This window comes from Diceros bicornis, chromosome 14 (assembly GCF_020826845.1).
Source record: "Diceros bicornis minor isolate mBicDic1 chromosome 14, mDicBic1.mat.cur, whole genome shotgun sequence".
NCBI classification, from domain to species: Eukaryota; Metazoa; Chordata; class Mammalia; order Perissodactyla; family Rhinocerotidae; genus Diceros; species Diceros bicornis.
Window position 1 is genome coordinate 30,094,373 of NC_080753.1, and position 13,208 is coordinate 30,107,580.

Sequence of the window (13,208 nt, forward strand, 5' to 3'; positions counted from 1 at the left end):
TGTAACCCTTAGCTTCTGATGACTTGCTTCCAGGAGACAGGACAGGAGCCAGCCAGGGCCACCCAGACCACTGAGGGTTAAATGCTGCCCTGTCCTGCTGCCTTCTGCCCTCAGCAATTTTATTGTCTCCAGAAGAAAGTTTACTCCTGGCAGTGAGCAAACAGCACCTTGGCATCTGTCAGCTGGGATTGGACCCGGAGGAGGAGGGGGCCTTGCCGCAGGCCTGTGCCTCGCTGGGCCCCTGCTGTCTGCCCACCCCCAAGGAGGGGGCAGACTGGGACCCTGGCCAGGACCAGCTCGGCTCTGTTCAACTGGTTTTGTCTCCAGCCTGCCCGCCCTGCCCCCAGCTGAGTCCCTGGAGCCACCAGCTGGGCCTGGGCCTGGAGAGGCCTCATCTCAGGCCGGGATGCGGGGGAGGAGAGGGGGATTAGGGGCTAGGAGTGGGAGCTGGAGCCGCTCCAGAAAGGGGAGCTGTGGGGAGTTGGGTGGGGCAGCTCCCTGTTGTGTGGATCTGCCACGAGGCACACGTCTGCTTGGCAGGGACACACCCATCCAGAGACACCCTGTATGCTGGCAGTGAACTTCGGATTCCTCTTCCTCCTCCGCACACCTGCCTGTCAGAACCCCATCTAGCCTAGTTGTTCCCTGACCCTCTTCATGGGACCCCACCTCCTGGGCTCCCCATAGCTGTGTGGAACAGCCTGCACAAGTCAGACGAGGCAAACTTTGTCTTTATTTGAAGAGTCCTTGTTTGGCTAAAACCAGGGGCTTGTCACTAGAGGCGGATTTAAGAGATGAAGGAGATGGGGTGGGGAACAGATTCAACCCAATTGATCCCTGCTCCCTGCCCTGGGCGCGCCCTGAGGCCGGGAGAGAGCTGAGGTGAGGAGACAGTAGTAGATTTGCCTTGAGTAGTGGGTTTGTGTGGGGCCTGCCGGGGCTGCCGGGGGGCCAGAGGGGCCTCCCAGAGACATCTAACCAGCAGGAAGCTGACGCCCCGGTGGGGATGGGGTGGGGACACAGGGAGCTGATGGCAGAACGGGGACTGGACCTGGGACTCCTGCCCTGTCCCAGGAGATATCCCGCCAGGGGCGGGGAAGCTGGGGCAGGGGCAGGGGCTGGGCCTGGGCAGGGGCTGGGGCAGGGGCTGGGCCTGGGCCTGGGCCTGGCAGAACAGAGTTGAGCGCCCAGAGCCCCGGTCCTGCCCCCTCCCCTGAGAAACACTCCTGGAGGAGCCCTCCCAGGGGTCCCACACAGAAATGCAGGCAAGACACAGGGAAGGGTGGCAGGGCCTGATGTCACACCATAGGGAGCCTGGGACTGTGGACTACCGGGAAACACAGGCCTCAGCAGTCACTTTTAGAATTTTGCCTTAAAAACTGAAACCTCTTTGGGGGTCAAATTCACCCTTGAACCGTGAGTTTGGGACCCCAAATACCCAAGCTCTCTTGGTCAGTCAAGCACCCGGGACCCTAAAGGCCACAGCTCAAGAGCCTCAGAGAGCAGCTCATGTAACCTCCTCTGTACAGACAGGCCCTGGGCTCTGGAAGGTGAAGGGGCCAGCCCTCAGTCCTCCAGCCGCTGGTGACCAGCCAGGACAGCACCAAGTTGTGCTGGGCCCCACCTCCCGACAGACATCCCGACCACAGGCAACTCTCAGGGCTCGGAAGACACATGACTCAAGACAACACGGTCCAGCCAGGTTGACACAGTTCTGGATTTTATCCACAGTCATACAATCACAACTTACAGATATATATATTTGTATTTATATACCTTTAAATTACACAGTCATGTACAAAACAGGTGCATTGCTGAGACCACAGCACTTCTCGGAGTTTCACAAGTGTCGGACTAATGGAGTCAGAAGCCTAGGGCGGCAGACGGTGGGTGTGGCAGAGCCAGGCCGCAGAACGGTGGTGAACGGGGACGAAACACTTTAGTCGCCGAGCCCCACAGGGCGGGCCTGTGCAGCATCAAGGGTGGGGCGGGGGCTACAGGAGGCAGTGGGCACGGTGAGGGGCGTGGCCCCCCCCACTGGGTGTTGAGTGCCCTGACACCAGCACTGACAGGTAGGGCTGGGCCCCGGAGCTCAGGGGACTGTCAGGTGTGAGACCCTCCCACTCCAGGGTCCTGAGGAGCCTGGGGACCAAGAGAGAGTGGTCCCAAATGGGGCCGTGGAGATGGTTGCTCAGAATGAATGGGGTTTTGAGTCCTTGCCCCAGAGTGGGCAACTAGAGTGCTGAGGGGGACAGGCCTGGGGTCCAGCCAGGGCCACAGCCCCTCCCCATGTGCCGGGAAGCCACTGGCACAGAGAGGGGGAGCCCAGGCCCCAAGGTGCAGGTGCCTGCTTCCTGCCTTTCAAGGGTACGGGGTGAGGGGCCGAGGCCCCTAACCCCAGCTCCTGCCTGGGGGGAGGCTGAGGGGCTTTTGTTCTGGAGTCTGAGGGCTTCCAAAATCTTGCCTCAGGCTCTGAGGGGCTTCGGGCACAGCTCAGGCTGCAGCAGAGGCCCAGAGAGCAGTGACAAGAAAGGGGGTGCTGGGGGGAGTCTGCCTGTCCCTGGGGGTGCCATTGTCCCCACTCCCCAACTCCCCTGGCCCTGAGGGAGGCCTGCCCCAGCTCAGGCCCCTGCCAGAGTCTGCCAGGATCCTGTGGCCACACAGCAGGGTCGGGGCCTTGAGGCTGGGGTCCACGACCTCCTAACAGTGGGCTATTGGGAGAAGAAGCAGGGAGCAAGGGAGGACTGAGGGGTGACAGTATCACACTGCCTCTACCTGGAGGCCCAGGGGGCCAGGAGCTGTGGGAGATAGAGGGTGTCTGCAGTCCCGAGGCCCAGAAGTGGCTTCAGCCCTGAAGGTCACCTAGTGCTGCAGGAAGTCTCAGAGCCTCACCCCAGAGGTTCCAGGAGACTCCTCTTCCAGCCATTCCCCGCCTCTGGGGGTCTTGTCCTGCCTGGCTCACACCCTGCGCCCTCTCCTGGGGTACTGATACTTAGTACCCAGCACCACTTTCTTCCACCAACCAGAGGAAACGCTCCTGCTCTGGGCAGGCCTCTGCCTCCTCCCACCCCCCAAAGTCCTTTAACGGGGACCCAGGCTTGGTGATATGGCAGGGCTGCCAGCAGGGGGAATGTTGCTCCAGGGGCTAGGGCTAGGGTTGGGGGGAAGGGGACAAGGAAGAAAGACCTGGTGACTGTCCTGCTCCTGAGGCCAGGGCTCCTCCCTCCTGCCAAACCCGTGCCTCTCCCATTGGCTGCAGGCTTTCACCTGCTGGTCCCAGGCTGGACTCTCCCATGGGCCCCGCAGTGTCTCCCCAGGCGGGCCAGAGAAGGGGAGAGAGGGGTGGGAGGCCACAAAGCTGGGTCTCATGGAGGCTTGGCTGAGCCTAGTGAGTCTGTGGTTTGAGATGGACATGGGGGGAGGTCGGGTGGGTGGGCAAGATGCCCTCCTCCCCAGGAAATGGGAGGAGGCTGCTACTGTTGCTGGCTTTGCCCTGGGCTGTGGGGCCCCGCCCCGCCGCCTGAGGATTTATGAGAGGGGCAGGGTCTCTGCAAGGGACAGAGGGGTGTGGCTCCAAGGAAAAGCCTGTGCCCAGTGATGACAGCTGGAAAGAAGGGCCCCAGCAGGGCCTTGGTCCCTCAGCTGAGCCTGGCGGTGGGAGGGCTGAGGGCCTGCTCCCCCTTCACTCCCCCTCCTACACCCAGCGACACTGTCACGGACTCCGCTCGCCTCTTCTCGTGTCTGGGGGAGTCTAGGGGCCATGGAAGAGGAGGGTGGCCATTCCTCCTCCAGCCCCACTGGTCCTGAGGGGTGAGGCCAGGAGAAGAAGGGCACTCCCCTGGGCAAAGTGGAAGACCAAGGACTGGGAGGCCCCCTTCTCGGGGTCTGGAGGGGGCGCCTTTGAGAGCAGGTGGTGGAAGGGGAGTGGGGTGGGGCAGGAGGAAGAGGTCAGGAGACCAGGCCCAGAGGAGGGGGCAGGTGCTGGTAGCCTGGGTGGGGAGGAGTGGGCTGGGGGAGCAAGGTGGGACAGAGGGGTCCAGGAGACATCCCTCAGGGCTCAGGAGACTCTTTGGCCGGATCTGAAGAGCAGATGTGGTGATGTCTCTGTTGGGCTAAGTCCTAAGACCCTCACCTATCCTGGGGCCCTCACCAGAGTCCCACCACCCTGGCCTCCAGGCGGCCCTGCAAATGCTCCGTCTCTTTCTATTTTTTGTTTTCTTCTGTTTTGACTTTTAAAAAAATAAAAGCTTGATCGGAAAATATGTCTGGAACTCTATGGCAAAGGGAGGGGGACAAGAGTGGACAGGAAGGGGAGGGGTGGGCGAGGACGGAGGGGAAGTGGGGAGGGGAGCAGGGCAGCTAGATGGCCTCCACGTAGTTGGCGGGATAGAGGCCCAGCTGCCCGCTGTCCAGCCGCCCGCGGCACCAACCCTGCTCATCCTCCTCGCCCAGCTTGGTGAGCTCATCTCCTAGAAGGGGACACAGGGGAGCTCACTGACAGGGGCTCAGAGAGGGGTGACCCCCAGCCCCACACTGCCCTCCATATCTACTAGTATGCTGGGCCCATCCCAGTGCCCACCCCTGCCCCAATGCCCGCCCCCGGAGACCAGCCCCAGCCACACCCAGACACCCACGTGCTGCCCCAGGACACTCATCTCATCTGGGGCCCGGCCCTGCCCTCAAAGCCAGGCCCCGCCTCCAGCTTCATTTCCCGGGTCCTGTCCGTCCTCGTGGCATCCCCTGCCCCCAGGCCCCGCCCCCAATCCATGTCCCCGCCCCGCCCACCCAAATTGCAGATCCAGACTCCGCCCCTGGCACCCAGCTGCCACTCTCAGGCCCTGCCTTTGCCCTCCAATTCGACTCTCGGCCCCGCGGCACAGGTCACCCTCCAGGTTGTGGCCCCGCCCACGCACCAGGCCCCGCCCCACGCCGGGCTCGGACGCCCCGCCCTCCGTACCAGCCTTGAAGCTGAGCTCATCCTGCTCCTGCCCGTCGTAGTCGTAGAGCGCCCGCACACGCACTCCTTTGGCGTCGTCCTCGAAGGGGTTGGAGCCCCCGTTGGCCTCACTGCCTCCAAATGGGTTCCCGCTCTCGTCGTCCGACCACTCGGTGGCATAAGGCTGGCCCCGGTCGTAGCTGCTAACGCTGAGACGCAGAGAGAGGACCCAGCATGAACTGCCTTCCACCACGTCCCTAGGGCTGCCCCCTCCTACCAACCAAAACCCTCCCAACCCCAAATTCCACCAAGGCTGGAGCAGGCATGGGCCTTGTAAAGGGGGGTCCAGGGCCAGTGACTTATTGACAGCTCTTTAAACAGACGTGAGGCAGGACTATTAGCATTATTACTCAGCCCTTGAGTGAGGGGGTGCTGAAGGGGAACCCAGAGAACCTCTGACGGCTCGTCTGAGAGGGGCAGTACAACCTAGTGGTTAATAGTGAGGATTCTGGAGCCAGACCTCTTGGGCATCATATCATGGCCCTGAGGCTTACTAACTAGCTGTGTGACCTTGGACAAGTCACTTAACCTCTCTGGGTTTCAGTTTGTCCATCTGTAAAATGGGAATATTTACACACTTCTCAGAGTGCTGGGAGGCTTCTATGAGTTACTATACGGAAAATGCTTAGAACAGTGCCTGGCACACAGTAGGTGCTCTCAAAGGATTAGCTGCCATTGTCTCTGAGAGGAGCACGAGGTTGCTGGGATTTAGATCATTTCTTGTCTCCTGAGGTAACACTCTGCTGCCCGAGTGTGTGGGCTCCTCTGGCCCCAGGAAGCTCCTTAGGAGGCACTCACCTGCCACGGTCCCCAGCCTGGGATGTGGACTCCGCTACCCCAGTGGCATTGGTCAGCGTCACCCCCTCTGCTTTCTTAGGCTGTTTCTCCTTCTTGGTGGTGGTGTGAGGGAGATCTGGGTTCCACTCCTGGCGGGCGCCAGGGGAGCAGTCAGTCTGGGGGGCTGCCCCCTGAGGCCCCTTCCCAGCTTTTCAGACTCCCCTTCCCCATCCCCACACCTCCTCACCTCAAACTGGGGCCAGTTCATGGGCATGCCAGGGCCGCTGGTGCTGCGGAACCACCTGAGGTCGTCCTGGGCATCGGCCCCTCGGATGGCCTGCTCCAGCTCCCGGTACACGTGGACATAGCTGTGCACAGGGGAGATGGGGAGCTGGGGCACCATGGCCCCTTCTTGTCCTTGGTGAGGGCTGGAGCCTACTCAACGGACCAGGGTGCTGGCATGCCCCCCAGCTAGGAATCAGGCGGGCATCCCAGGAAGCAATCTCCGTGTGGACAGCCCCGGGCAGGCGCAGCGGGCACCCTTCTCCATCCTCACCTTAGCCACTCACCCATCCATCCAAGCATGTATCTTGAGTACCTACTGTGCGTCAGCTTGCACCCAGGCAGCCACTGCTTTTGCAGCCTCTTCCCTCTTGGCCCCTACAGCTCTGCCTCCCTCCCTGCTTCTGTCACTATAACACAGGGCCACCGGGGATGCCCTGCACACCCGTCCTACCCTCTGCTGCCCGTGCGTGTGCCCACCACGCTGCCACGCCAGGTACCTGTTATTCTCAGCGAGGTTAAGGTGACGTTTCATGTCCAGCAGCACCTCCTTGAGGAAGACTAGCCGCTTTTCCTCAAATTGCTGGCACTGTTCAAACACCTGCTCCATGCCCTCCATGTACTGGGGTGTGGTCTTGCCCACGTCGTCCAGCACCTTCTCATACTTCTCCTGCGTCTACGGGCACCAGGGCAAAGCAAGTGTGAGCCCCAGGCCTGCAGCTCCCAGCCACCACCCACTCCAGGGGCGCTCGGGGCCCGGCTGGCCAGCACCTTCTGCACATCCTGCTTGCACTTGTCCACTTTGTCCTGTAGCTTCTTCTGCTGCTCAGGGGTGACCGACTGCTCCGTCTTGCTATTCATCTCCCGAGTCACGGCCAGCTTCTCCTCTTTGCAGGCCAGATGGTAGGCCTTCTTGGCTGCCTCTAGCTGTGGGGAGAGGGGCACGGGGCGGGCTCCTACTTGTAAGCAGGAGCAAACATGGTCACTCATCAACTCCCCCCACCTGCCCGGAGCTGTGAGCACACGGTCTTCAGAGGCAGAAGGGACGCAGCCCCAGGTCCAGGCATTTGGGAGCAGGGCCCACCCTTCTGTGGATGCTTCCCTGCAAGGCACTGCCTGCTGCCCCTGTGGACACCCTCCTGCTGGACACTGCGGAGCCTGCCCCATCTGTGGAGTGGAAGGCAGTGCTGCTCCCCTGTGGGCAGAGCACTCTGGACCCCTCCTTCTGATCAAACTGCCCTCTGGGCTCGGCCGCCCACCCTCGCCCCATCTGCGGCAGCCGCCCACCGGGCACCTCCTTCATCTTCTTGGCCCAGGGCTTCTGGGCCTTCCGGAAGCCATCTTCAGCCTCCTTGGTCTCCTTGAAGCCGCCCATGATCTGCTTGTGATAGGCGTCCTTCTGCCAGTTCTTGACCTTCTCCAGGTCCTCGTTCAGCAGGCTGTTCTTCATCTCTTGGTGCAATTCGCTCACCTTGTCTGCCTCCGTCATCATGGCACCCCAGGCCCGCTCCAGGCTGCCATACTGTGGGCCTGGAGAAATGACCATGGGGTCACCAGGCCCTCATCACCCCCTGCCCAGAGGGCCCCCTCATGCCTCCTTTCTCTGAGGCTTTCCCCATACCTCCCATGGCAGCAAAAATGCCCTCCTCTGCTCTCCCTATAGTTTTATCTCCCAGGGCCCAAGTATAGCCACCGCCTCTGGGAAGCCTCTGACTGCTCTATCGTCACACACCTCAGCCTACAGCCCTCACTGAATTCTTCTTATAGCATCTGCCTCTGTGCCTACTCCCTGTCTCCCCTATCAGCTTGTGAGCCCCATAGTGGGCAGCCTGGACCCCATGAGCTCTCACAAGCCCAGCACAGCAGCAGGCATACAATAGGCGCTCCAGGAATATGGGCTGAAGGTAAAATTGAAGAACCAACTGGTGACAGATGCCAGGAGGCCACTGGGACCAAACATTCCACAGTCATTTGTTCGTCTGTAGCCTGGGCATCAACTCTGGGCCAGGCACTGTGCTAGGCAGTATGGGCCAAGCCCCTGCCCTCATGGCGTTTAGAGTCTAGTGGAAGAGAAAAACATTAACCAATACATGTAAACCCCAACTTGAAACTCTTCTAGATTAAAGGAATCTAGAGACATGACAACTACATGCAATATGAGATTCTGGATTGGATCCTGGGCCAGCATAAACAAGTGCTATAATAAAATTTGTATATGGGCCATATTAAGTGTCCTGAATTTGATAGCTGAACTATGGTTACGTAAGCAAATGTTCTCTCAGGAGATATACCAAGAAGTCAGGAAGAAGGGACATGTCTCCAACTTAAATGGTTCAGAAAAAATATGCATATAAATAGAGAGAAAGTGAGAAAACCAACGTGGTAAAATGTTAACTGGTGAATCTGGGTGAGGGGTATATAGTTCTGTGTACTATTCTTGCAAATTTTCTCTAAATTTAAATTATTTCAAAATAAAAAGTTGTGGGGTTTTTTAATCCAACCTAAAATTGTACAAAGTAGAGTTGAACAGAGACAGGGAGGCCTGGCTTGGTCTGGGAGGGGAAGAACGCAGGTGTGGGGACAGCGCCCGCGGAGGCCCCGTGGCTGAAGGATGCAGGCGCCATCCCGGTGGCTGGCGCTCCCCAGACCCAGACAGTCGGGGGCTGGTGAGCCTGGGGTGCGCGCCAGGGGTGGGCGTGGGGCGCACCTTTCTCGATGAGCTGGCGCCAGCGCTTGGCCCAGTCGGTGAGCTGCTGCGCGTACGCCTTCTCGATCTTGGCGCGCTCCTGCACGCAGTTCATCAGGTCGTTGCACAGGCGGTGCCCGTCATCGATGCGCTTCACCGTCCGCTTGTAGTTCCCCACCTGGCGGCCAAGCAGTGAGCGCGGCTCCCGCGAGCATCCCGCCTCCTGCCCGGCCGCCCGCCGCGTCCATCCCCACCGCCCTCTCCCACCCTTCACCGCCCTCTCCCACCCTTCACCGCCCTCTCCCACCCTTCACCGCCTCGCCGCCACGCGGTGACGCACTGGGCCTCCGGACCCTCCCACTTTCCGAGGCCTCGGCACCCTGCATCGCATCCCACCGTCTGCACACTCCTCCATCCCATTTTAAACGTAATTTCCTCGCTGCCACAAAATGTGGAAGGATTTTTATAATTTGGACTTGGACTAGAATGAATTATTCATTTTGTTCTTGTGAGCTAAATCTATTATATTTATATAGAGTCATATAAGCGTTGAGTTGAGCTGCAGCTTCTTGACATAATATTATGTTTTGCAGACATCTCATTAAACACTTATTAATTTAGATTTGGCAGTTTTCTCTTTGGGTTTTGGAAGCCAACAGAAAAAATGTTTTTCTGGGTCTCAGATATTTTGGGAGGCTCCTGAAATCCTGGCTTCTAGTCTGGTCTCCACCACTATGTTGCTGTGGGGCTCTCAGAACTTACCCCACTTCTCTGTGACCCATGCTCGACCCCCTGCCCACTTCACTTCAGCTGTGAAAGGCTATGTACACTGTCAAGTGCATGCCTGCCTGTGTGAATGCCAGGAGTCTAAGCTAGGGCCCCCAGAGCAGAGGGTCAAGAGGGCCTGTTCCACACTATGAAAGACTACAGGATCTCTCCAGGGGCAGCTGTGGGGCAGAGGGGCTCCAGATTCAGTGGGCAGTCATTTTCCCCCCCTTTATGGCTACCACTGCCCATTAGACATAGGGTTTTGGAGGGGCCAAGTGGCTGGGGAGTAAGGCTTGAGGTCATGGGGTGGGTGGGAGCCTAGTCCTCCACATGGCCAGGCTGTCTGGTCCCCAGGACCTGGGGAACATCGAAGCCTCACCTCCCAGAAGCTGTCGGTGGTCTCCTCTGGAGCTAGTGAGGCCTCATCGTAGGAGCCGGACATGGTGTGGCCGTGGGGGGATGGACAGTTGTGGAGCAGTGGTCACCAAGCTGGGCTGCTCATACGCTGGGAGGGCAGGAGAGAGATCCCTGGAGATGAGGGAAGTGCCCCCGTGGGCCCCATTCCAAGCCTGGGGCCCCAACTTGCTGTGGGGATGAGGGCTCCGCAGGCATGAGCCTCGCATCGGGATGGGGACTTCCTGCCCAGGGACTGGCTCACCATCCCTAGGGTGACCCCAAGATTCACCCCTAGTACCCCTCGTGCCCACCTCCCCTTCTGTCCTCCAAGAGCCCTTCACTCTATACCCTCTCCTTCCTCCCTCCCCCAAATCCGTCCTCCTGCTCCCACGTGGGCACTTCTTCTCAGAAGCCTGCCCCCACCACCAGAGCCATGATGCCGGCAACTGTTTTGTGCTCCTGGACTCATAGAGCTAGAAGTTGGGGCCAGAAGTTAGAAGTTAGAAGTTGCATATTTGCTTTATCTAAATCTGCGGTTTGCTCCGTAGACACACACAGCTCCTCAGAGCCAGAAGTCAGGCCCATCTGCATGCAGGTCCTGCAGCCCCTCCCCAGGGCCTGGCACTGGGGCTCAGTGAACCCTTGCTGGCTTCTCTGCCCGCCTCATCACTGCCCACGCTGACCCAGCTGGATCCTTGCGCCAGGCCCAAAACACCCTCCTCAGCTCCCCCACCCAACGCAGAGTCCCTGGTCTTGCCTCCAGATCCTCCCTGAACCCCCCACCTGGAGCTTGGACCCAAACCCCCTGGGAAGCTGGCAGCAGGGCCCCCTCCCACCTCTGGCCCAGGCTGAGTGCCTCCTCAGTTCTCTGAGCTGCCGGGCCTCTGTAAATGCCCTTCTGACTGCCCTGGTACCCAGCCTCAAAAGCCTCCATTAGCGGGCCGGCCCCGTGGCTTAGCGGTTAAGTGCGCGCACTCCGCTACTGGCGGCCGGGGTTCGGATCCCGGGTGCGCACCGACGCACCGCTTCTGAGGCCACGTCCCACATACAGCAACTAGAAGGATGTGCAACTATGACATACAGCTATCTACTGGGGCTTTGGGGTAAAAAAAGGAGGAAGATTGGCAATAGATGTTAGCTCAGAGCCGGTCTTCCTCAGCAAAAAGAGGAGGATTAGCACGGATGTTAGCTCAGGGCTGATCTTCCTCACCAAAAAAAAAAAAAAAAAAGCCTCCATTAACCACTTACATGTCTCCTACGAGTCCTGGACATGCAGCTTCCTGGCCCACAGCTCAGACCACCGCGATCTGTGTGAGCATCAGGCAGCTGTGTGTGCCCTGGATCTGTCAGCTAGCATCATGGCTGGCCAATGTAGGCCGTGTGCTGCGTCAGGGCTGGAGGGGGCACTGCCCTCCTCCCATCCCCCACCCAGGCCTTGCTGCCACCTCAGGCAAGAATGGCTCAGTAGTCAGGAGACAGGACCCAGAGGGCCAGGGGCCTGGTCTTCAAAGGGGCAGCGAGTCCAGGCCGGGCCTGACCCCACTAGGAGCTGCCAGCCTCCAGCAGAGGACAGGCAAGGGACAATCAGGGGACACCTTGCTGCCTCTGCACTGCAGAGGACTATGAACCCTGACCAATGAGGACGCTGGGTGAGGGCTAGCCTCTGCAGGATTCAGCCCAAACTGGGGGTCCAGCGGACCCCCACCCCTCACCAGTAGCTAGCCCTCAGGCTCAGAGCAGATGGTACCAACGTGTGGGGATCGCTGGTCAAGAATGTCCCTCCCCCTCTCTGGCCTCAGTCTCTCCATCTGTCCAGGGGCTAGTGCTCTTTTCCCAGTAATAACCCAGTATTGCCTCTTTGATTCTCTCAAGCACTAAATATACTTTGTTCCTTTCCCCTTAGCAAAACCTCAGACAAACTCCCACAAACTCATGCACAGTCGGGATGAGTGAAAGGGTGACTGGATTTCATCAAGGGACAAAAAATGAGTCTCAATTTTTTTCTTCTTAATTTGGCACTTTTCACTTATAAAGCAGTACTCGCTTCATAAAGACCACTTTGAATTTAGGCATGGAGAAGTAAAAGGCAGGGATATTTGATGAAGGACTTTCAGCCAGCTTAGGTGAGAATCCCTGGGGCCAGAGCCCGGTCCAGAACCCTTGAAGTCACAGAGAACTCTGCTCTTTGGGGTCCTCATAACGTACAGCTTGTCAGCGGGCTGGCGGTGGGGGCAGGAGCAGGGTGGAGGGTAGGGACATTTCCTCATGGGAGTGAAGGGCGAACCCACCCCTGGTAGTGGGGAAGTGACCAGATACAATCTCAGTGGGGCGACTTGGTGCTCTCTCCCGCCACTGCAGAGGTACACATCCTTCTCCCAACAGCCCCGCTCCCAAGAATTTACCTTCCAGCCAGCTGGGCGAACTGAGGACGCCCAATTTCATTTACTGCAGCACTGCTTGTAAAAGCCAAAGGCTGGAAACAACCCAGATGCCCGTCCAGGGACTGGTTAAGGAAATTATGGTGCAGGCCTGCAACGGAATGCTCTGGTCCTGAATGGAACTGTCCCCAAGCCATGCCACTAAAACAAAACGAGCAAGGTGCAGAACAGTGTGGCTGTGATGCTGCCATTTATATGGGGGGAAATATGTTAGCAGGGAATATTTTTGGAAAGCTGGTAATGGTGGTTGCCTTCAGGGAACTGGGTGGCTGGGGGATGGGGTGGGAGGGAGATTTTTCACTGTAGGTCCTTTTGTGCCTTTTAAATTTTGCCTTGTGTGCATAAACTGCATATTTTTTAAAACCCTCCAGCTTGTGTTGGAGGAGAGCCGAGGGTGCACTCGAAGCATGGAAGGAGGGGACAGTGCAGCTAAGACCTAGCATGTCAGGCTAGAAGAGAACGCACAATGGTGGAGACCACTCTCCACCTTGTCCAGACCCAGGGAGGGTGGACTTGCTGTGGTCCCTCCCTCAGTGCAGGCAGGTAACGGGTCTCCCGGGCCCCCAGCAGAGGTAGCATGTGTAGTGAAAATAGCTGTAGCCTTGGGGTCCCTGCTTGGTCACCAAACTGCTGTGTGGCCTTGGGCAATTCACATGGCCTCCCTGGACCTTGCTGTGAAATGAGGATGATAAGACCCAATTTAAGAATTAGAGGGGACAGTGCGAGTCCAGTCCACTCCAGACCAGGGCTGGGCCCACACAGAATTGGCTCAGGGAGTGGATGCGGGAGGGGGCGTGTGAGCCCCCCAGCACCACACAACCAGACCCCCCATCCCACCCTGCCCCCACCTCCTCCAAATCAGCCC

At 58.8% G+C, this 13,208-nt stretch overlaps 1 protein-coding gene across 2 annotated transcripts in view; it reads right to left on the reverse strand.

Annotated features, from left to right (window-relative positions):
- Window positions 1–1,698: 1,698 nt before the first annotated feature.
- PACSIN1 (protein kinase C and casein kinase substrate in neurons 1) overlaps window positions 1,699–13,208 on the reverse strand; it is a 55,382-nt gene continuing 43,872 nt past the window's right edge. For both annotated transcript variants that reach the window (XM_058554566.1, XM_058554567.1), the window contains exons 2-10: window positions 9,889–10,014; window positions 8,763–8,919; window positions 7,350–7,585; window positions 6,827–6,982; window positions 6,556–6,731; window positions 6,021–6,141; window positions 5,795–5,922; window positions 4,958–5,145; window positions 1,699–4,469 (exon numbers count right to left, since the gene is read on the reverse strand). In XM_058554566.1, coding sequence (XP_058410549.1) covers window positions 4,360–4,469; window positions 4,958–5,145; window positions 5,795–5,922; window positions 6,021–6,141; window positions 6,556–6,731; window positions 6,827–6,982; window positions 7,350–7,585; window positions 8,763–8,919; window positions 9,889–9,951 — 1,335 coding nt within the window. In that variant the 5' untranslated portion in view covers window positions 9,952–10,014 and the 3' untranslated portion in view covers window positions 1,699–4,359. The remainder of the gene's footprint in view (window positions 4,470–4,957; window positions 5,146–5,794; window positions 5,923–6,020; window positions 6,142–6,555; window positions 6,732–6,826; window positions 6,983–7,349; window positions 7,586–8,762; window positions 8,920–9,888; window positions 10,015–13,208) is intronic.